Source organism: Cydia pomonella, chromosome 15, assembly GCF_033807575.1.
Source record: "Cydia pomonella isolate Wapato2018A chromosome 15, ilCydPomo1, whole genome shotgun sequence".
Classification (NCBI taxonomy): domain Eukaryota; kingdom Metazoa; phylum Arthropoda; class Insecta; order Lepidoptera; family Tortricidae; genus Cydia; species Cydia pomonella.
Window position 1 is genome coordinate 7,996,429 of NC_084717.1, and position 25,118 is coordinate 8,021,546.

At 38.6% G+C, this 25,118-nt stretch overlaps 1 protein-coding gene across 3 annotated transcripts in view; it reads left to right on the forward strand.

Moving 5' to 3' along the window:
* Positions 1 to 25,118, forward strand: part of LOC133525698 (protein TIS11) — a 48,454-nt gene that overhangs the window by 19,639 nt on the left and 3,697 nt on the right. The window contains exons 2-3 of one of the 3 annotated variants that reach the window (XM_061862055.1): positions 1,003 to 1,038; positions 14,811 to 14,855. The exons of 1 other annotated variant lie outside the window; for it this stretch is intronic. In XM_061862055.1, coding sequence (XP_061718039.1) covers positions 1,003 to 1,038; positions 14,811 to 14,855 — 81 coding nt within the window. The remainder of the gene's footprint in view (positions 1 to 1,002; positions 1,039 to 14,810; positions 14,856 to 25,118) is intronic. One more of the 3 variants, XM_061862056.1, reaches the window with a different exon arrangement.

Consider the following 25,118-nt stretch of genomic DNA (forward strand, 5'->3'; position numbering starts at 1 on the left):
ACAACCTTCGACGTAATCCTACGATTAATTATTTTCCTCATAGTGAGTGTTGTTATTACATCGCGGTCGTATATATTTATATCGGTCGTATTGTATCGTTACTTATTGATATTTGGTACGTATTTGTTTAAATACGTACCAAATAGCAATAAGTAATGATACAAAACTTTTAAGCGACATTTCAATTTAAAGTAATTAGCCGAAAAAAACATAAATGAAGAACGGATGTTGCACATTTGTTGCGTTAAGTTAGAATAACAGGCAATTAGTAAAGACGAGGCGACGGCCATATTCGCACAATGTGTCCCACACATTGGACCACTTCCCCCGCCCTCTGCCCTGACAATCGTCACCATTTTAAGTGCCAACCCCACTACATTTCGAAGCGAGTGTTATATTCTAAAAGCCAGTATAGGCAGACCTTGCAATTAAATATAAGAATTGGCACTCGTTTTTAAACTACACGTTAGATAAATTATCAGAGTATAATATCATAGAGTTGCGCTTTATTACGATATGAACTGAGTTACGTCTTCGGCTTGTAGGTGTAGTTAATCCACTCCATTGCATCTACGAAGGTTACCATTCGCCCATCGCATACCTCGCGCACATATAAAATTAATGGTGTTTATAACGAGTTTCGAGAATAAAGTTTTCCGAGCTTTTTACGTTATCATAAAATTATCATAATAATTACTAACAACAAAACGCTAACTTGCAATAGTCTCCAAGGACGTGACATTGCACATGCACATTGTGACGTTATTAATGGAAGAAAATTTCTAATAGCATTATCGAACACCGAATTGTATGTATGTATGGTTACCATTACTCTTAACTTTTAATCACAACTAAATAGCATTACACCTATTTAGTCGCTTGCCAACAGACTTTATAATATGCTTCCTCATTGTTACTTGAATATTACATGAACAGACCACATGTCTTACTGCTTATTTTATGATTGTTTTACATATTTATGAATCTTCTTCTTTATTCCAGGTAAGACTTGGGCCACTCTCTTACTCCTCAACGACGGTACGTACTTTTACTTTTATAAGGGGTCAGATGTCGCACGGTAGCTGAAAGTAAAATTTAATTCACGATCGATTTGATTCAATAAAGGTAACAGTATTGAATGACTGTGAACTTTATTGTGTGATGAACACGAATTATAATTGCGGTTCCATAGTGTGATACTATGCAGAAGTTATTGGATAACTGCTGTATACATAATTGGTAGAAGAAACATTCAATCGCATGATCGCCTTTGCAGCAGTTATTTTATTGATTGCATCGTTTATCAAGAATTATCCAACCTTGTTATAGAAAAGAAGATTAATATTAACAAAGCGTAATTTAGGAATTTATAAAGCATTATAAGAAATAAATTGTTCATCAAGAATTGTTTAAGAAAATAAATACACTGTGTTTATAAAATGAACGGTAGCGTTTCTTACAGACACACGATTTGTTCGTATATTGTAAGAGCTTTACAGTTTGTCGCAATCTGCCATCTTCGATTGTAGTGCCCTATTAACCTTTAGCATTCACATTATGGCGTTAGGTTTGTTTGTTAAAATCAGTTACGTCTTCGCCAAATATTTACTGGACTCATTTGACAGTGTTGCTACATGGCTATTCAGTGTGACCTACTTAGATGTAGGTATTAAAGCCAATGATCGGACAGCTATGAGGAGTTATGCAATAAGGCCTGTATTTTAAAGTGTTAGTATTCCAAGTTGAACGGTTAGTATGGAGCGCATTTAAATCAGCAGTTTATTATTCATCTCCAATCGAGCTAGCCACATTAGGCGACTGGTACTCGTAAGATGACGTCTCTACGATGGTTCTACGATTAAGCACGGATTAAATGCACGCTAGTAACAAATAATAGGTACGTGGGTATTTAGCCTTTAAATGTTCTCATTGGGTCATGTATAAATTGTATAATAAAGTCTTCTTCTTGCAACGTATCGCGGGATTTATAACTTGTTAAACTTTTCTCGTACACAGATTTTATTTGTAATTTTAGCACGAGTAGTATTTTACTTGTCACGAAAAATGTTACCCACATCGTTAACAAAACAAAAATGGGTCATAGACAGTTTATTGTATGCTTAGCTCTTTCCTGTAGACATCGCAAAGTTTTTTGAAATGCACTGCGGGATAATAAAAAAAATATTTGAGACTTGAATTAGAAAAGCGTGATAATATATATGTACCCGGGTCATTAATTTTTCATGTTTTGTTCATAGGAGAGAGACACAGACCATTTTCTGAAATGTGTTTAGACCCAAATACTTGGTTCAAAGGTGAACTCATAGGCTAACGTGAAGCGTAACCTATGAAGGATCATTTCCAAGTTTTCCAACTCACCTTTTAGTAACTGAGAGAGTGTGCGCCTGTAGAGTAATTTCAGCTTTATTTGAACTTATTCACGATATTATTTATCCCTGTTTACGTAACTACTTAATCCGGGTCCTTAAGAAATTTAACCGGGTTAATAGTATTTAGTAGGTTCCTTAACAACAGAATTTAATGATGTTGTTTACTGTCTCCTCGTAACAGTTGTTACAAAACCGAACAAGTAATACTTAACTATGGAAAGAGAATGTGCCGTCAGCACACTGCGAAACCAAGGCTTTGTTTGTTATTCACAAAGCCAGAAGGCAGGCTAATGTAATTGGAATTGTTTACTAATAACTAGAATATGGAAAAGTGTAATTTGGGGGCTTATGTCAGCTGTTCCATTGCGGTAATGGAGCTTATGGAACGCATTGTTTCGTGCGTAAGTGTAACGTAACGTACGCGTGGGCCCCGTCGTTTGCACCGAGGAGAAAGTAGCACAGCCGGCGGCAAGGCCGTCTCGGCGCTCTTCGACCTTCAGCGCCACACTTCCGGCATCCAAATACTAATAAATCTCACCAATAATAACAACACCTTCGGATTATTCCAATTGCTATGCCCGACGGCATACCAACTTGATGTATGATTGGAAAGTAAAGGAAATTCGGAGCCTGGTAGATATTTTCTTTGCACTAGCGCGAGCAAGTTTACTTCTCGAGGTACCAGTGTAATGTAACGTCGAGAATCGTAACAACTAGGCGTAATCGAAAGCCGCTTTTATACTGGTTCCTCGAGCTTTCGACAATTTCGAATGCAAATGGAATGACACCCCTGTCTACAGGCAAGCCCTTACTGCCTAATCGTGTTGCGTAAATGGCGCCAGCTTAAAATTATAATAATAATTTGTTACACGATTAAATAACTTAACTGCTGTCAAAATGTAATTGGAATGAAAACTTGCAGTAATTTTACTTTATGTAACGTTAGTTTCACACCCTTACGTAGGAAGCTTCTGGCCGGCTCTGGTTACGTTAATTACCAATTTTAATCCTAAAAGCTGGGTCAAAAATAATTTGGATCTCAATCTGAAATCTGTGGCATATGAATATGTAGGTAGTTCTGAATATTTATTTCGTCAGACCAGGAAGTACACCAATATCAATTTCGTCATATCTGGCATTCGAAACCGGAGACACTGCCAATTCCTTTCCAGCATTACTTAATATTACGCGTTGCCCCAAAAGCCATCGCCATACAAAATTTTCTTTAACCAATTTAAATGGTTACATGCACTGCGTCACATTGTATATTTAACATTCTATTCGCTTTCCGCAATTATAACTAATTTAAATTAAAATAAAACTGATTAAATATACTAATCGAATACATTCACATCCGTTGTAATTGTTTTATTTCAATTTAACACTTGTTTCTAAGTCTCATACAAATTGTTTTGCCCCAATTGCTGTCTAGCGTCTACTCTTACGTAATCAAGGTCAATAAAAGTAGATTCTGCCATAATTTCGAAATGTGCATAAATACTTGAGTCATTAATGGCAGCGTCCCTCGTGACAATTGGAACGTGTGATTGCACCATCTGAGTCCGTCGCGTGTGTCACGCGGCCACCGTTCCACACTCCGTAGATCCGCTTCTATACTCAAATTATAAAAATGTTATACACGACCGTTTTTGATATTTGATCAGACTAGGGGCTCATTTTTTCATCGCGCGCCTCTTGTGTCCTGACTTGACCAGCAATCTGCTTCCAGTGTGAAAAGTTATCACGGCAACCAGCCTGCAAAATCTGTCAAAAAAATTTGATTTTCAAGCAAGTTTGTATTACAGTCTCTCGCATTCGCATGCTCACCATCAAACTACATCAATAACATCAAGGTTAAATAAAATCTTCTAAAAACTATTAATCTTGCTCCAAGAGTAATGGCCTTGGGTAGTCCTGTCTTTGTTTGTAATATGAGTTTTTCTTTAGTAGTGCACAATAAAGAATTTTATTATTATTATTATATGTATGTCTCTTACAAATTCTCGGGACCATGGGGTCCCGGGCATTTGGAAGGCGTGCGTGGGGCCGAAGCCAACACGTAGAGGCCCCTTGTAATAAGACAATTTACTCTAAAAGTAATGTGACACCAACCGACGATTATCCCTGTTCACACTATAGCAGTGCACCCACGGACAAGCCCCGGTTAGTGTAGGACTATTGTAAGAAAAAGGTACAAAAAGAAACCGGGCTATTGGGTCGAGTTGCTAGTGGACTGGTAACCGAGACTATGGAGGTGACTATGGCACCTGCCCTGATCATATGTTAAAAAACACGAAAAATGGACAGGTGGTGACTTGCCAACTCACAATATGGGTCCCCGAAAACGGCCGCTCGCACAGAGCGACAAGGGGACAACATTGCGTGAGCGGCTCAGGGTGTGGAGAGGTGTGCGCCGCTTTCTACCCAGTGGCTGTAAGCAGCCACTGTGCCAACTCGCGTCTTATGCATATTTCACTTCCACCCTGCGAGCATATAGCTCTGACACCCCACTCTGGACGGCCGGCAAAGGCAAGCCAGAGGTGAGAGTCCTGCGGCCCCTGCTCAGTGTTTACTCCAGCCGGCTAATGAAGGCAAGCCGGAGAGAGGGGCCTGACCAACTCTCGGGGGTATGGGACCCAAGGGACGTCACTTCCCATTCAGCTCGTTATTATTATTATTATTAATGGCAGGTAGACTTTTCATTTGGTGTTCCTCATCTCGTTTTTCCATACCCTATTCAATTAATAGTTATTTTACTATTATGTTGCTTAAAGCCATTATTTTCTCAGTATCGTCGGTCATAATGTTTCTATAACGTATACGTTTTTATTAGTCGCAAAATGCACGGATGCACAATATCACGCATGCAACCTTGTTTACTACGCATGCAATGTAACATACGTTCATTGATTGATTCTGTTGACACAAAATGAAGAATTGCTTGTTTTATTTTTGCAACGACAGTAACATTTTCTGCTAATGAGCTGAAAAAAGTGTAATCAAGGTTACGGTCACATTATTCGCATTATTAGTTCGCTAATGACTTATTATTATTTTGTTAGTTTCACGCACTGTTAGTAAAAATAGGTCTTTGACGTAGATACCAAGCTACTTAGTTAGCATTAGCACGCGTCCTACTTAATTCCGTAGTGGCAAACAATGTGGCGCTTTTTAAGGATAATGTCTAAGGACGCAATATTTTTTGCTAGTAATTAGAACTCGCTTATCGTGGCTGCGTTCCAGTCAGTGCGGTTTTTACAGAATGACTCAAGTTAAACTTTCAATTTGAAAACCTGTCTGACATCATTTTAAAACGAAAATATCTATCAGGTTATTTCATGTGGCGAAGTCAACATATGTACGTAGTCTAATTTCAATAATGAGAAAATTACAATTATCTGATTTTTATGAATGTTTTAGGAAATATTGTTAAAAATTGATAATCAACATTGCTAGACCATTTCCGCCTGCCATTACCAAACGCTTTAAAGCTGTAAAAAATATTGAAATTTTACATATATACTCACTTTTGATTATTATATCATATATAGGGAACTATTACAAAACCATTTTGTAAGTAGCCAGACCAATTGGAGGGGCCCAAACATCCCCCAGACCCAAATAAAGTTTCACACATACACACATATAAACTTTATGTGGTACTGTGTTCGGGTGGGAAACCATTCTGTAGTGGTGAAAAGAGACTGTTTCTATGAGCTAAGCTAAGTCTGAAATTTGTTTGCGGGCTGCGGCTTCTAGAATTTTGTCATCAAAGTTAAATTCCATGTACGATACTAGTGGCTTTGCTCTGTGAGCTGTAGACCTTGCAACCATTTGTAAACACTCCAACAACTAAATCGAAAAAAAAAATCTAGTTTATCATCGAACCTGCTCACAAAATTTCATGAGAATCGGTTGAGAATTGCGACCTGTAGAGGACAACATCGGGACATACGCTAACGCTTGGTCAATAAACAACTACATATACAAAGAGCACTTCATATTTTTTTTCTCACCGGCTACACAACGCATTAAACTCAAACAAGATTACTCGTTTTCTCGGTCAGTTCGTTTTAGCGAGTCTCGACGCGGACTCGCAGCGCCAACAACACACCGCCGACGCCGCCGGACTCACCAAACGAGTTATAAATATTTAATTAATATTTGACTGGCGAACTCCGCTTCAAGGTCACGCTACTTCATACATATGAATAAGCTTTTTTGCCAATTTCAACTAAATTGTAATGAATTGTATAAAACCATTTTTTTAGGCGCGCCCAGCAACAGTCATTAGTCTAACTTTATCTTCAGTTCAATGAATTAAGATTAGAAGTAAACGTAATTAGATAGGTTCATTTATTTGGGTGGGTCCTTTATCAGGACCGATTCTAGAAACAGAAGCTTCTTACAACTTATCGTTATTGACAATGGAACTCAAGTTAGAACAAAGGTAGCTTATCAATTATTTAGTTTTAAACGAACATGGACACGATATAATTACTCAAGCTAATAGTCATCATCTTATCGCCAAAAGACCCGTAACGTGTGTTCGTAGTTTGGAGAAGCCTACAATATATGGATGCGTATGCCCTACAATATATTACCACCTTAATATTTTTCTGATGACGACCGTAGACCGTACTCCGCTCGTCCAGCGTATTCCTCCAACCTTCACCAATGTTCTTCATTCTTGTGGGGAGTAGCCGTCTATGCCTAGATGCTCTACGTTTTTCACTGCATAACTAGTACCTAAATAAAAACTAAACTCATTTACCTACTTGTCATATATATATAGGTATTCAAAGTTAAATTTGGCAGTGACTAGCTAACTTTGTTTGTCACATTTAGTAACAAGCCGCTCAATCGGACATGAGGTGAAGGCTCATCATTAATATGCCCATTATTCATCAATTCTGCTCATTAAGAATTGTACCTGCTGCATGTTGCCCAATGGCGATCTTGACTTCTTTTTTGTTTCAAATTAATGGTTTCGACCTTGGAAATAGGCGTGAAGTCAGACGATGATCTCTTTTATAGCGCCCTTTATTAGGTACAAGCGATGTGAATTTATAAGTTGAAAGTATATAGGTAAACATGAGGCAGTGCTCAAAATACATACTCGTATTATATACTTTAATGGCTAGCCTATAGTCTGTATCTTTAGGTATTAAAAAAAAGGTAAACAAACAATTTGTACATTTTCGGGTAGTTTTAATATTTATTGGTTAACCAACCAAATACAAAACCGCCTGGATCTGTCACTGAACGACCTGACTTTAAACCTACATTATTTGATCATGTAATTTTTTCATCTACCCTCAGCTGCCTTAAGGAGCCATTTGAGGGTAGATTTTGTTTACCTTTTTTTAAACGACTAGCTAGCTACCACACGCACTGCACTAAGTGACCGCTGACGACGAAAGTGAGATAAGATAGATAAGATACTTATAGTTTATTTTTCAAGTAGGCATGTTACAATCAGCTTATGAACGTCAACTAACCCTAAATACCCCTGCCCTAGAAGATTTAAATCCCTCCTAAATTGGAGGAGGGTATCCCAATATGGGACCTGCAAGAAACTCAGCGAGACACATCTTTTCATAACATTACATCTTATAATTAACTTGCATTAAATTAAAAAATACAATTTAAATGACTATAGAATTCATGAAACAGTGGTAGGTATTTTCCTTTATAGAAATTTGATGCACTAGATTGCTTATACAGGACGTTTATCATTGCCAAACTTCCTTATCCGCGATATAATCACTTAATATGTAGAATGCTCGCAAAATAAGTTTTTGCTTAACAACAGTTTTGAATTTAGATTATGCAAGCTCGATAAAAAAAATAGTGGCTTGTTATAAAATTTGACTTTAACCATTCCTGTATTTCTCGTAGCCTTTGGCTTATCAACACTCGTTGGGAAATTGTGATGTTTGTAGGGCTAGATCGCTCATAACGCTCTTGCAAAATAAAAGTCATTCGTTTATTCTTAATTAATCAGTAACATCTAATTTACCTGTAGTGAACTGTAGTTTTGGACAAAAAGACTTTCTTGACGCCCGTCAAGAAACGAAAGATAACATTGTTGTTAATATTAAGTTTTCTATCTGCACAGTATCGGTAGGGATTACTCGCTTGTACAAAGATCTTATCGATAGCCAGCTATGTAACAATACTCGTTAGTAATTATAATGTAAAGTAACGCAATTTCCATTCGGTCATTACAAGGCAAACCCGCTGCCCTATAACTATAAATCTAACGCAATCCCGCAAAACCTGTTTAGGGCGCTATAAACTAGAATAATTATGAAATTGACTTTTATTAGTATTCAATTCAGATAAATTAGCTATAAATCTAGATCTGCAGAACCTTTCGACATATTGTTGACGTCGTAAATTGACAGCAAGGTTGCAATACTGGGGCGTGATTCCACATTGTTTATTGATATCTCACAATATTTTAAATTTTGTGACATGACCGGCATAGCACGAAACTTAATGTAAATACGTCCACGTGAACTTCTGTGAATTAAATATATGTCTTCGAATAGTAAAACTTGGCAGTACGCTGCTTATATGGTCGCTTTTATACAGAAGGGGCTCCATGGAAGCCATTTGAAGCAAATCAAATTGGTCTCCAATTGTAAGAAACGTAATTGATAGGCGAACCAAACGGTGCCACCGACAGTCGGTTCATCGGATGGAGAATTGCATTTTCATTTACAATGTCATATCCATTACAAAATACCGAGTCATTGATTAAAATAGCATAAAGCACCGTGTAACAAGACCAAATGTGCCCTTCTCTATAAAAAAACCGGACAAGTGCGAGTCGCACTCGCTCAACGAGGGTTCCTTACTTGTTATAGAGGCAACGGTAATACATCTGTGAAAATTTCAACTGTCTAACTATCACGGTTCAACAGATACAGCCTGGTGACAGACAGACGGACAGCGGAGTCTCAGTAATAGGGTCCCGTTTTACCATTTGGGTACGGAACCCTAATAAAAAGGAACCTCAGGCTCAAGGCTGGTTGGAGCTTACGAATTTTAATAAGCACAAATCATACGGTCTATTTTCATGCTAAATGACAAATACTTAGTAATGAGGCACACCACATACTTATACAAAGAGCTTTATTTCGTATAGACTAAACATTGAAAAAATTCAGCACAAATTGCGAAACAAAACCTTAATTTACATGTAGTTCGAGTCACGAAAGTTTTCTTAAGATGGAAGTACAATTATTAACTAATGACCTCCTTCGTTAACTTCATTGTTCTTCTTTCCTAGTCGAATGGCATGTTTGAGTGTACGTATATTATATGTATCACCGTAATCGTTCGACATACTCGTAAACGGGGACAATGTTCGCTTATATAAATAGGTAAGAGTTTTTTCCTTGTTAGTATTGGTTCAGATGCACTCATACATTTCGTGCTATATGCGTAGATTACACTAGTGTAATCCCAGCCTATAGGGCTTACATTCCGGAATTTCGAAATTCCGGAAACTCGGACATATTTTCCGATATTACAATTCCGGAAGTAAGATCACTGAATATCGAAAATTCTGGAAATCGATTTAAGTACCGTAAAGTCGGGTTACATGACCCTTTTTTCTTGTATTTTTTATATACTTCTAGATCATTACGTTTCTATCCTTGATCCGAATTTTTAGTTACGGTTAGGTGCATCTTAAGGATACGTCGGATAAGTAAACGTAAAAAAAAAGTAACAAAAACCTTCTGTGTATTTTTTTTTATTTTTTCATTTTTGGGCCAAAGTTGATCTTAGATGCGGGTAAGTTTGAATTTTATACTTATTTTCATACAGAAAGTCCCACTATTAATCTAAACAACAAAGAAACCCAAGAAACCTCTTTAAGGTAGGCTAGTAAATGAAACGAATCAATTTTTGATACAATATTTGACATTTATTTGAGCAAAAATCAAACAAAAATAACTTTCAGTTCTGAGATAGAATAAAAGTTGTTCAAATTTTAACAAAACCTTAATTAACAGCCTGTTAATGAGAATCATCATTAGAATTAGTCAACATATACGATAATAATCACCTTTATTAGTAACAAGAATATGGTAATATTTTACCTCTAAGTAAAATAAAAATACAAAATGTCAGTCAAGTAAAACTTAATACTGAAAACGTAACAAATTCTTAAATCACAGCATTTTAACGAGAATAATCGTTGGAAATAGTAGGCTAACAATTCGTTTTTGTAACTTAAGACTCACTTACACTTATTTTAAACCTATGGAGAACAAAAACTCACAACAATCATGAAAAACTTAAAATTTAGATACCAGCACTTAATTAATTCAGTCTTTCAACGAAAACTATCATTGGATTAACGAAAACTATCAACTGATCTTCGTCTAAAATGACATAATCGTATGATTATGTCATTTTAATACGAAAGGTACAATCAATGGGTATTACTTGTAGGCTATCTACCCGCGGGCTAAAGTTCCCCGAAATGGGGGACAATGTTTACTATGATTATACTAACGAACTTTATGTTTCTAAGAAAAGACTAAATAAGTTTTTATTGTAATTGCAGTATTCTCAAAGACATGCTTTGTATCAAGATATAGGTATTAGTAAGCTAACTTACCTTATTTCGCTGTTTTAACCAAAAGTTTGCAGACACCATTTATGTACGTATGTCTCACCTCACGCTTGATCGATACTGACAAGTTGAAACCTGCGCAAGCAACTTGGAAACGGTAACACGTCGCGGGTAGGTAGTGCCATTTATGATTTTAGAGCGTAGCTGCTACGATCGGACGTCTATTGGCTTTGTGGCAGGATGTTAAATCTTTTTAATTTTTTGGGACAATCTTTACCCTTAGGGCTAAAGAAACCCGGTTTTACGGTACTTTATTAGATTTTAATACGTTAACTACTGAAAATTGCCAAGAAACTGTGTTAGTAGCCGTCGCTGACAAAATTAACATCGACACTCTGTTAACTTATCCCTACCTTTCTCGTAAGTCTGTTACTAATCCATTACCTAAGTACTTACCGAGGAAGAGCATGACGCTACTAGCGACATTACAGATTGTAGTCGGCGGCCGATCGTAGTTCCTGTGTAATGTTTTGACGGTAGTCACATTAAACCAAAAGATAGGTAGGATAGGTTCGTTAGGTTGCTTCAGATGCCCGAAGAGTAAACTGTTCAGAAATAGGAGCCCCGCATAGCTTCGTCGACTCAGGGAACGAGACAATGATATTCACCGTTCACGATACGCCTAGGAATTTCATGATCTGGCTGATATTACGATCGGCCGCCGACATAGAATTTTTGTCCATGGTCATAATGCATATTGAACCGTTAAATATAAATATTAGTTATTAGGTCTAAATTTTCCAGAAATTTTCTATGTTGCATGGACTTTATATGTACTAAGTATCAATACGAAACAGCCGCGCGATACGCCCGCTGAATTAATGTCCCCAATTCAATTGAAGTGTTTAATTAGCACAAGTGGCCCCGATTGTTACGATGCTCGAACCGACTTAACGAAGCTCGTGTTTTTCATTCACAAATTTCACAATATTTCTAACTCTCATAGATTCCGTATTTTTCGTCTTTTTAGAAGATTCGTGGTCATCGGGTCATCAAACACAAATCTTGCCCCTAAAACTCATCTTTGTAGATAGGTATTTGTTATTTATATGGAAGCCCTAATGTGTGACTATGTACATGGAGAGATAGAAGTTTTCGAACATAATTAAGTTCTAAATAGTCTCCGCTTTACTTGAAAAGTGATCTGTGAAACTAACATAAAACAACTCGTGTTTTCCATTCACGCTTCTAGTAAATTATTATGATCGTTAGTTTGCCTTCCTTCCCCTTTGTCGTGATTAGTTTGAATTAATCTTCTGGTGTCTACATAATTGTAAACAATATTTTTTCCTCAACATGCTACTCGATCCGATCTGTCGAGCAATTTGTGATGTGCGTGAACGTTCGCAAAGCACATTGCTTAGGTGTTTTGATAGAAAAACTTTATCGAAGTTGCCTCATAACTGAGGATCGTGATCGATCATAATGCTCGTCTATGAGACGTAGTCAAAGGTCACGGGGGCTGCCCTCTAAATGGAAACACAAGTTTTATTTTTAATCTTGATGGAGTCAGACCGCCTAGTAGAGATCCCGTAAACACACGCTTCTGGGCTTTTTAAATAGACTAGGTAGGTTTTTTAAGAAACGCAACTATCTCAAGTAAAGTCTCCTTCACACCCACACCGTTCACATCATTCCGGCGCGGTCGCGGAGCAGGGCGGTAGCAAGGCGGTGATGTCACATTGAGCGCGGTCGATGGATTGAAAGAGTTTTGATCGCGTACCCGCGTTGTAAGTTACCTATACCTCAATTTGTAAACCGTATTTCTGTAATATTTGTGTCTTAAATGATACTTATACTTATAGACATGAATATTGTCTCACACTGAATCAGTTTCTCCGTAACATCCGCCATTGCAAACAATATTGTTATTTACTTCGTTCCGCACAACCGCTCCGCCTTCGATCCGCGCTCAATGTGACGGGCGAGTGGCCGCGCCCGCGCTGCGACCACCCGGCGTGGATCCGCATTCGGTCGGCGGATCGAGGCGAGGGCGGATTGAACGCAGCGCCGCGCTTCGGCAGTGTGGCATAAGCTCATAACGTTCTGTACATTCCGAGTAGCGCGGCACCGCGCCCAATCCGGGTGGATGTGGTGTGACAGAGCCTTAAGTCCAACCCAAAGACTCACACTGTTATACATATGCAAGCTCAAAATGTGTAATGAAGCAAAATCCAAACGAAACAAACTGACACAAGGACACCAAGAAATTGTTTGCCATATCCATATCCTTTGGGGTGACTTTTGATATTTAGTGGCTAATCTAGTTTCAAAATACCCTTCTATAGTATGCAAAAACTCAGGCCTTCAATAAAGAGACTGTTGAATTAATATTCGGCTCCGTGAACTGCCGGGTTCAATTAACCATCACCCGGTTGCGTTTGAAACGACCACTGCTATTATAAGAGTCGTGTATTGTCTTTATTCGTATTGCTAGAGCAGACGAGTCCAACGCTCAGATAACGCCAACCCGTATAAGCGCGTTCTCCGATTACGCGACTGTTCTACAAGTCTTAGGTCACATTTATACCAGCATGCCTTTACTGTCAACTCGTTAAGCAGTTGAAACATACGACCAGGTCGTGACACGGCACGTCTAACCGCGGTGGTGTAATACTTATTGTACTCAGTAATTTCCACGTGCAACTAACGCAGTTAATTGTGCGGGTCGCGAGTCCGCCTTACTGCGGAAAATGTCTATGGTGGCCGAACTAAACAAGTGACGCAACGTTATTGCTCCGAATTGACCCAAAACAGATTAGGTTTTGCGGTACATCACAAAATGTTGTCGTAATGACAAACCAGACTGTACTGTCTTTCATTTCTGCCTCTTCGCTTTGCGTCAAGAAATTATTGTCACTTGTTACTAACCCTGTTCAGAATTTTACTTGGAGGAATCTACTTTGTCTCCAGACCAGAACTCGTTATCTTTAAACTTTTAAGGTCCTTACTTTTTTGGACATGCAATTCCTGAAACTTGTGGCATGGCAACTTACCTAGGTACTACGGAAGCCTTGCATCACGGGTCTCGTAACAAATCTATCTGTAACTACGAGTTTTCCCAACGGCTCCGCTCGGTTTTACTTTCTTGTAGGAAGTGCTGTCACTTTCGATGGAGACCGGTTGAGCGTACGCGAGCTATTCGGGCCACGGAGCAAGCGTTATACTTGCACCGATTGCTACATCTACTTGTAATACACGCAACTTTTAACGTAATCGCTAATATACAATACAAGGACGTGGATGACCTCGAATCTATTTCAAATCGTCATACTATTCTGGGTAATCTGTCGGTAGTCCTTTAACATATGAGAACATCGTTTTATTTTATTCATAATCAGGTATGGCTTATTTGTCTGGGACATTTTTATATGTAATTATTTTGTACTTTAGTTTTTAAAGACCATTGTATCCATCTTAAACATTCGAGCTTGCTGCATTATGGCGGCAGTGCTCAATAATATCTGAACATATTAACTCTATCGCCTTGTTTAGAGACAGACCTGAGCTTCGTGGTTGGGTTATATCTAAATCTGAGGGCGATTTTACGGTTAATGTGTGACCGAGGTTGGCAAAACGTCCCACTTTGTCGCTTGCCATAAAGATGAGATTGCTTATATTTTTGTACGAATAACCTGACAAGGCGTCCTTATGGAAAGCGACAAAGTGGGACGTTTTGCCGACCGCGCGGAAATTTAGTTAATCTTCTAGTTACGTACAACTTTCAAACACCATTTTAACCATCCCTTTTCTTTTGTTCGCAGGTGAGCCCCGATTATTCGGACAATGGATTAATGATAACGAAATTCGTAAGTTGACTCACCAACGCTTTGCATATACATACTTATTTAAAAGGCTTACAAGGAAGGGTACCCAACTGTCCGACTCCGATTTGATTCATTTTGATATGTGGTTATAGAGTAGTCTAAAATAACGGACACGTATTTTTTTTTAGCTGCCCAAATTCAACCTGTTAGGAGAAAATGGCCTTCAAAGTACTAAAAAGTTACTAAATCTTCTAACTCCTATAGAAAGTGATGCTCAAGCAACTTGCTAGTTAATGGCTGGTTTGAGTATATGTTTGAAAGCAGCAAAAAATAATTAGCACGTGTTTTGTTATATCTGCTTAAACTCAAGTTTTCCTAAAAAAATACCTGTCTTTATGTGTAACTTTAGCGATAAGATATTATAAAACTTCGAATGTCGATTTTTTTGTCATGCAGAAACATCACTTAATTCACACATACCAAATAATCAGCGAATTTTGTCAATATGTATGTCCATATAGATCGTATCATTCATGAAGACGCGCGCCTTGACTCGTATTGTCATGTTATTGAAGGTTATATTTGACAAACCTGCGCGTCATCGTGGCTGACACGAACTATGCAATCTTAATCTTCCTTGACACTGCCAATAAATAATTAGTATCGTGAACAAGTTATCAAAAATAATATCTTTAATATCTGGTTACAAAACATATCAACCGACGTGATTATAAAGTGGCGGGATTTGAATAAAATAGTATCTGGAAACTGAGGTCCCTGCTCCCTGCCGTGTTGTTTAGGATACAAAATGAAAAAAAATTTTTGGACACGACCGTACTTTGTTTTTATCGTCTTTTGAAGCAATACTACTACAGCTAACATAGAATTAACTCGTATAACATGTTTGGTCTCTGAATAACTATAATCGGGAAATTCAGCGCAAAAACCAAATCTAGCATTCCTCGTGCCAAGACTTATTCATTCTTCATGGAAAACAGTTTATCCGTTTTTACAAACACACATCACACAATTTGCGGGGAAAGTGGAGCTGATGCTGACGCAACAATAAAAATCGCACGGACAAAGGAATTACTGCAACCAGATACTACTGACGTAAGGGTCTAAGTCACCACTAATGGCCGCCACACAAAGACGCTCGGAACATGGCTTCGCAAACTGATTTAAGCTGGTCATACACGTTACGGTTTACCGGAGAAGTCTACTTGTACACAGGTCAACTAGGGTGTGTAGGCACTACCTACTGTGGATCGTACCGTGAACCGGGGTGAATAGGGGTACCTAAAAACCGGGAATGATATTTACCTGATAATTTCTTAAAAACTATCCACACAAATTGTATCATGCGATTGAAAATAATAAATTGAAAATACCTAGTAGATTTTGCACGATTCAGTCTGTGTAATACGTTGCTTTGCCTGCCATAACACCTCCAGCGTCACCCCGTGCACACTATAATTGACCTGCATAGATAGTATAGTTACTCTAGTACACGCATGGTTATTAGTTATTATGTAGTAACTTTAACCATTCGACCCGTATGGCTCTAAGTGTACAGTCACATTCCAACTACCTTAGCGGGAATAATTACTCTCGTATTTCCTTTACGTTAGCTCGTCAGACTAGGAAATATCGTAATATGACTATACTGTGGTGAAACTTAACACGGACTAAATTTCTGTATCAAAGCTGACTAGGAGAAATAAGTTATATGGATAACTTGTACGAAATTGATGGTGGATTCAATTTTCTGTGATGGGAACTACATAGTATTTGTGTTTTTTCCTTTAATTCTACACCGCCATCGTTTCTAGTCTAGTACTACTTCCATAGGCCTATTAAGTCTTGATCGATATGTAAGATCGTCCCATAAGTAATATTTAAAGCGGCGAGCGGGTTACCACCATAGTCCAACGTTGTTTACTCGTTCGGTTCTGCAAATCGACCTCGGGGCAGCGTTGCATCTATAAATAAGGAGGTGCTAAAAGCGGCCTGGGCAGGGACGTGCTTCCTCCGCTTTGAGCCGAGGGGTAAACAAGCGAGAACGGAGCCCTTTGTTGACACTCGCTTTACGGCCGCCGACTGCACCACCTCGGCGCGCCGGTTTATTGCGCGCGCGCGCAGTAAACACCGTGCCAAGCTGCGCTGGCGACCTACGTCTACGCTACTCTATCTCTTATAAACCACGGAAAGTAGATCGTCTAACAAACCAATTTACAGCTGATGGTCACGGATCATGTTATTTCCCAGGGTCACCCTTTTGAGCAGTGAATCAAGCTCTCTAAGTTGTCTACATGAAATACTTACAAAGACAAAGTTTTATAACAGACAAATATGGTCTCATGACGTTTGAGATCTCTACCTATTTAATTTGTACATATGTATTAATATTAATTAATTTAAAACCCGTACTATTTTTTTTAGTAGGGTAGTTAGGTCTACGTTTCCAAAACATTGAGCACGTTTGTCGCCAAGTAAGTTCGAAGAAAGTCAAATTGTCAAAGAATATATTTAATATAATCCCGTTGTATCTATTGTTTTAGACGTTTTTCGCATACCGTATCTCTTGGCTAGATCCAAACAAAAGCTACTGCTTCTTACATACTTATGCTGTGAATTCTCAAAACAATAGCCATAACGTTTACACCTTCAATTCTTGAAACCTCGTCCTTGCTGACGACGTACGTGATTTCCTTGCTCTTCAATATCTACAATACATTTCCATTGTTTCGTCTAATGTATAAAGACAATCGCGGTATTCAAATAAATACGAACGGGTAACATGTGATGGCATTTATATACCATAGGTGGATCGATCTGGCATGACAATCACGATGCCTGCCTATCTGCATGCGCGGAGGCGCGCGGAGCGGTGGCCGCGTCCGGTCTTACTCATCTAACAGTTGATAACTAAGTAAATACGCTAGCTACCGACCTAAAATATATTCAGCCTAAGAAACTGCACCAAAAGCCCTATAGTATATAGAACATTATTAATCAAGTAGCGAAATAGGTTATTCTGCGCATTTACCACATTTAATTTCGTATCATAATAAAATACGTTGCACTTCATTACAGTCACATGGCGAGTTTAGCTCCGCGGGAGAGCATACGGCTATAATTGTCAATGCGTCTATTTTAATAGGCTGTAGGCCGAGCATAACGTTATTAATGACTACGTCGGGAGGGCTTGCATTAAAACTAGGAGCGCTATAGTTCAATCTACTGGAAATAATTACACAACACTAAACTGTCTATTACAGGCTACGTTTTATACTGTTCACGCGAATCGAAATGAAATTCAACCCTTAGTTCATACACCGACAGGAAAAAAGGTTTGTAATTATATTTACCTTCAGTAGGCCGAAGATGGTCAGCTCTATATCACTTGTCACCATGCCTGTCACTTTCTAACACAGATGTAAGTGCGAAAATGACAGGTATAGTGACAGGTGATAAAAATGGAACCATGGACCCAAGGGTTTACTTAAGAAATATTAAGAGGGAAGTATAGCACGTGACCGTTCATACAAAAAGAGAACGTTTTTGTCCGCGTCTAAATATTTTCCTTTCTCCGTATTTTTTGAGTATGTTATTGACACAATGAAAAACTAGGTTTATAGGTTTTCCTTTTTTTTTTCAAAATTTGCAAAACAATAAAAACTTTTTTTTATATTGTTTTTAAAGTGAAACTTATAAACGTAGAATATACGTAGGTCGCTATGAAAGTTTTGAGATTAAGGACCTTAACATGACGTTTTTTCAAAATAATTTCCAGCATTGGCAATACAATTCTCCATACGCCGAAACCAGTCATTAAATATATGCTCCCATGTTTCGTTTGGGATTTCTGCACAAGTCTTGTTCCAAGCCGCAATTAAGTCCACGTCGCTGGAAAAATGTCGTCCTTTGATAGCCTCTTTCGCAATAGGCAGCAAACCAAAGTCACAGGGCGCAAGATCAGGGCTGTAAGGAGGATGTTCTAGCAGCGTTAGCCCTGAATTCTTTATAAATGTTTGTGTTCTCTCAGCCCGATGTGCCGGTGCGTTGTCATGGTGCAGGCGCCATGTGTCCAACCGCGAATTCGGACGTAGTTTTCTAAGCTCTACAATTAGTTGAGGCAGACAAACTTCTGTGTACCATTGAGCAGTGACTGTCTTCTGCTCATCTAGAGTAATACTTTTTAATAACACCTCTTTTACTAAAAAATACCACCACCATTTTCTTCTTCACCGATCGTGACTGTTTTACCATAGTTGGCATTTCTTCATTTTCAAACACCCATACTTTGTTTTTAGATTTACTTTTTATATCGTAGTAGTATAGCCAAGACTCGTCACCTGTTACTATACTATTTACATACTGTGACTTTCCGTGGTCAAACATTTTTATCATTTTTTTGCACCATTTGATGCGACACTCTCTTTGGGCGTCAGTCAAATTGTGAGGTACCCAAAGCATACATAGCTTCCTTACTTTAATATGGTCATGAAGAATACTTCGAATGGCTGGTGCATTAAGGTGCAAATTTTCCTCTATATGCCTGTAGGTTATATGTCTGTCTTCTATAATTAGTTTTTTTACAGCGGCTATGTTTTCTGGAGTAACCACATCGCGCGGCCGCCCTGAACGTGGATCATCATACAGGTTAAAGTCCTTACGTTCGAATTGTTTGTACCACCTATATATACTACTACGGCTTGGTGCTGTCTTGTGGAATACAGACTGCATTTCACTGATACAATCATCAACAGTTAAACCGCGCTTGAAATTATACATGATTATCACACGTAAGTCGCGACGCGTCAACTTCGACATCTTGGAGTAAACTAAAATTATTTAAAACAAATATAGCAAGCGCACGAGAAATTTCTTGTTGCCAAGAAACATGTTAAGACATGCCGTATAAAATGACAGAGTATGGCGCAGTTCGGCTAACGTGCATGAACAAGTCTCAAAACTTTTCTAGCGGCCTACGTATTATGCTGAAGCGATCGACATCAAAATCAAAGTGATTTGTTAAGATTTAGTTAGTGGAGAACGTTTTCTCCCGAAATGGAATTTCATAGAAATTGACCGTTACTTCGTTAGATTCAAAAAGCTACTCTTCCTTCTGAACTTTATATATCTATGCACGTAGGTCTATGTTACTGTGGCCTGTGACAGATTAAGCCGTCTTCGGCGTTGGACCTACGGTGCGGATATATCCGTCATTGGCGTCAAAAAGGTTAAAAAGTGACCAGGAGGCCTACCCAAGCTGACAGTCTCGTTAGTACAAAACGCCAATCGAATCGTAATTATTTATGTATGGAAATACTGACGTGACTTTTCGTGGTAATCCGGTACATATTTTCTTTTCGTTTAGCGTTTGTCGATTGTTATTTTTACCTAGGCCCCCAGGTGTGCTACCAAAGTGGATCAAGCTCAACATATTAGTTTTATTATGATCGGTAGGTATAAATTTATTGCAATTGTAACGAATCTGGCCGAGTTGTGAAATGCGTCACATAATTAATCATAGCTGTAGGTAGTGCAGGCCAAACTGCGCACTGTCACCGAGTGAATCACAATAATGGCCATTGTTGTGATTCCGTGTTTGTACAAAGCCAGGCGTGTTTACGTTAATTTGAGGGAGACAGTATAATTACTATTTATCCACAGGGAAACACTGATGTATTTATTTGCATATTTTTAAAGTCTTATTGGTACCGCACGAAATATAAATATGACTTAGAAAAACACACGGACCGTAAGCGTAAGAGACACGTAAGTGTGTCGTAAAATACGCGCGTAGAACGAGAGCCCTATGAGCACGTATAAGTTCAAATACTCGTGAGTCCGCTATTCCGCATTCGAAGCGTTATCGTAGCGTAGCGTATGGGATTTCTCTCGTCATTAGGACAGGCGTAAAAAAACAAAACTTCTAACATAATCAAACAATAAAAAATCTTCATCTGACGAGAAAGTAAGATCGTCGATACATCCACCGAAGACATCTGACGCCATGATTTCAACTAATCGAATTTCACTTACGAGTATAACATGATTACGCTTACGCCACGCTTGGTGCCCAGAACTCTACGCGTCTTATACTCGTAACGTTTTTACGATACGCTAACGCTCCGTGTTTTGAGGGTCTTAAGCTCATGCTACTTGTCCTTTGTAAAATGAAATAAAATTATATTGCTTAATTTGTATACGGACTTAAGAACCAATCTACTGCAGCGGTCACTTATAAAAACGGCTAAAAAAGGCTATTTAACACGCAGACAACACGTAGTAGCGCTCTCAGCACACGGAGCGTAAGCGTAAGAGACGCGTAAGCGTATCGTAATACGCGCATAGAACGAGAGCGCTACGAGCAAAAACAAGTTCAAACAACTCTGCACATGAAGCGTCGCTGTAGGCTGTAGCGTAGCGTATGACATTTCTGTCGTCATTACGCCAGGCGTAAAAAACAAAACTTCTGACATAATCAAACAATTAAAATCTTCTTCATCTGACGAGAAAGTACCGTCGATACATCCGCCGAAGACATCTGAAACCAGTGACGCCATCATTTCAACTAATTAGATTTTACTATTTCACTTATAAAACGATTACTTTTACGCCGCTTGGTCCCCAGAACTCCTAGTGTAAATTTATTCGATAGCGTGACGTGACGTACGCGTTTGCGTTAAGTCTCATTTTGTATGGGATTTAGAAACAGCGCGCCAAGCGGGAACGTTTTGGAAACTCAAAATCCCAAACAGAATGAGACTTAACGCAAACGCGTACGTCACGTTTCGCTATCGAATAAATTTACACTAGGGGTACAGAACTCCACGCGTCTCGTATTCGTAACTTTTTTACGATACGCTTATGCGACTTAAGCTTACGCACCGTGTGCTGAGAGCCAAAGACTGTACGCTAGCATATGCAGTAGGTACGAAGACATTCTGGAAAACTAATACCTATGTCAAATATCGCCTATTTGTTAGGCAAAATGCAAGTTTTATATATTCATAGCAACAAGCCAAGAGATTTCCTCAATGCTAATCGAAATAAACAAGTGTTCGAGATGCAGGGGCGAGGCGAAACACTGAAAGGTTAATGACTACGCAGCCATTATTGGGAGGTTATTGGTAAGACTCTGAGAGGGGCCGAGCATCTCGACACTGGTTATTTTCGCGCAATCATTCAATAAACTTGATGGGGCCAATCGACAAGACCCTCGGGCTCCTCAAAGAAATGGACCAATTTCTACCGACGATTATTTTAACGGTTACCAGTTTAGCACTTCTGCAACTAAAATATTGTTCTCATGATACAAGTACCTAATCTTGTTACTAAAAAAAGACTTAAACAACTTAGTTAACTTTATTGTATCACTTAAGTGGATGTATAGACATGACAGTGCGTGTCGCTGGTCAAGCGTTAAAAATCGTTAAAAGTTCATTTAAATATAGAACGCATTTGATTAAAAGCAATTAACGGTCAATTAAGCTGTTCTCTCGAGAGTTATACAGCTCGTCCAATTGTCGCGAGGCGAGGCGGCAGGCAACTCGGCCGGCTCGATTTCATGCTTGTTTCAATCGTTTAGGGCCTTTATAACTTCTGCTCTTACGTTACTTGACTTACTGGTCATTTCTATTATGTACAACTCGTATCATCATTTTAGAAATCTACGCGATGTGAGAATGCTTTTCTTCTGCAAATAAACAATCTTTGGCTAACTACCAAACCAACATTCGTATTGCAACAATATGCTTACTTATAGCAATATCGTCAAATCTTATCTGTAAGAGGAACTAAAGATTTTTGATCTACTTATCTAAATTTCTAATACATAACTACTGACAAATGCAAGCCAGTTTCGTTTTCTTTGTCATAAATAAGCCGATGATCTCAAGAGATCGGCCAAAAAACGATTTTTAGCAGGATCTCGAGTTCACATAACCTTACCAAAGGTGTAAATTGTCATTCATTGCGTACGTAAATATGCAAGCTACCATACCTACAACCTCCCTACTTAGAGGCGTTTGAAAGATCGTTGACCCAGCACATGTGTTTATTAAAACCGACAGGTTATTATGGATAATGTTACACATATGAAACCTAATTGCAGTCCGATAAAATCACCAACTATAAATTAGAATAGAAAAACCGGTCAAGTTCGAGTCCGCCTAACCCGCGCACTGAGGATTCAATACAAACTTTCAATTATCTCATATAACAATAAACACGAAAGGCTTTTGGCCAGAAGTATACTAAGCATAATTGGTTTTTTGGGATAATTCTTTATTATGTGGACCGATTTCAACAATTTTTATTTTATTTGAAAGAAGGCTTTTAATGTAATCTCATAGAATTTGCAAATCTTCTTCTTCTTATTTCTCCTGGCTATGTTCCCATATCACTTGGGGTCAGCCCTCCTTCTACGTTTTCGGCACAACAATCTATTTTGTGTTGTCACTGCATCTACATTATTCGCTATTAGAATTTGCAAATAAAATTAGAAAATGTTTTTTGAGAATTTAAAAAAAATTATCTAGATAGAGGCGTGATTATATTTTTCCTGTAATATTTATGACAAAGTTAATGTTATGCAAAAGTTTAATAATTTTTCGTAGGTAAACTTCGGTGATAAAGGGGGGAAAATGCTCAATTGAAAGCTCTTTCAAATCATAAACTAGACTCCGAAATTTTGCCCCTCTTCATAGTAAATAAAAATAAATTAAAAAATAACACTTAAAATGTATGTGGGTTAGCGTTGTTCATAACCATTCCAAATTTCAAATCGACAGCTTAAATAGTTCTCGAGATATTTAGCAATGTGACAGATGGACGGACGGCCAGACAAGAGACAGATAAAAGTATTTTGCATGTGTATTTGCACCTCCTCTGTAGATACACAGCGCTCGGCTCGTGGCACATTTGTTTTCGTTTGCTGAAGTCGTTGGCCTCTGTTCAGTTCATCCATGTGAATAGAGCACTAAATAATGTTTACTCGTTTAATTTAATGTCACTGTAATTCTGAACGCTTATGTCATCCGCAAAAGCGTCCACTTAAAAACCGATACCGGTAAGTACTGTAAACGTTTTGCAGTTTGACAAATATAACCCCGAGGTGCGCTTACGTTTCAACCTAAACAACAGCTCTAGCCGTATGCACTCCGTTGCTAGCTAACTTCTAACGAACTGTACAAACAATACTTTAGCTCGCGCCGCGTGTTTATCTCGTTGACAACACTCCTCGCTAACCAAAACTGCTCACACGAACTCGTGACACGCAGCGTTACTCGAACGTTTATCCGAGTTTGGTTACAAAACTTCAAACACCAACCGCTTTGCAGCCAAATATTATTTATCCTCCGCACACAGGCGTATTGTTGTTTAAATAAGTAATTCACTGAAAATTGTATGGCGATGAGGCTAATGTCTAGCATTAGTGTGATTACAATAAACACCTGAGCCGTGGGCCGAGCGGCCGCGGCTGAATGCCCTCAGTTTGAAACGCAACGACCGCGGCCATTTGAAATCGACAGTGATTACAATTTTCCCTGGAGCTCGGTTGCGCGGGCGCAACGTCCGATGGAAAGCAAGCAACATTTAACCAATGTTCTGCTCTAATAACTCTCTAATTACGCCTTGGCCGTCGTTTTCCTTCGACACTTGGCGGGCACCAACTTAACCCCTGTGCTTTTCACTGCAACATTTCACCCGCGATTGCACCGCCACGGCTCTGGCACGCTCATTTGTTTGCTACACTTTCGCCTTTGACGGGCCTAAGCTATATTGTTTCAATAGACAGAAATATATTCCAAACTATCAATTCTATTCGTCGCCGGTCGTTCACTCGACGTTTTGGGAGTAGTGCAACAGTAACGTTTCTTTGTCGTATATGTTGAAAGATTTTCCTCTGTCTTGCTCGAATGTATCACGCTTCTGCGTTTTAAAAACTAGTCGTGTATTAGACTACTTTATTTCAACCAGCTTTTGTAGATTCATTGCATTAGCAACGACCTACATATATAAATATATATGCAGAACGTAAATTTGTAGGTGCTCTTACACTCATATGCTTAGCTACTATAGACTAGTACGGATGGAGCAAGCGCAATTGAATTAAGAAAAGAAGGACAATCACTTAATTGTGGAACCTTTACTACTAGCGGTTATTGCCCACAGAGAACAATAGGTGTTCAATTGCTCATATGTACACCAATAAAAGCTACGCGTGTAATTGCTTGCCTACAGTTTGCTAATAACTACGAAACTGAGTTCACTATTATGCTGCTCGAATTT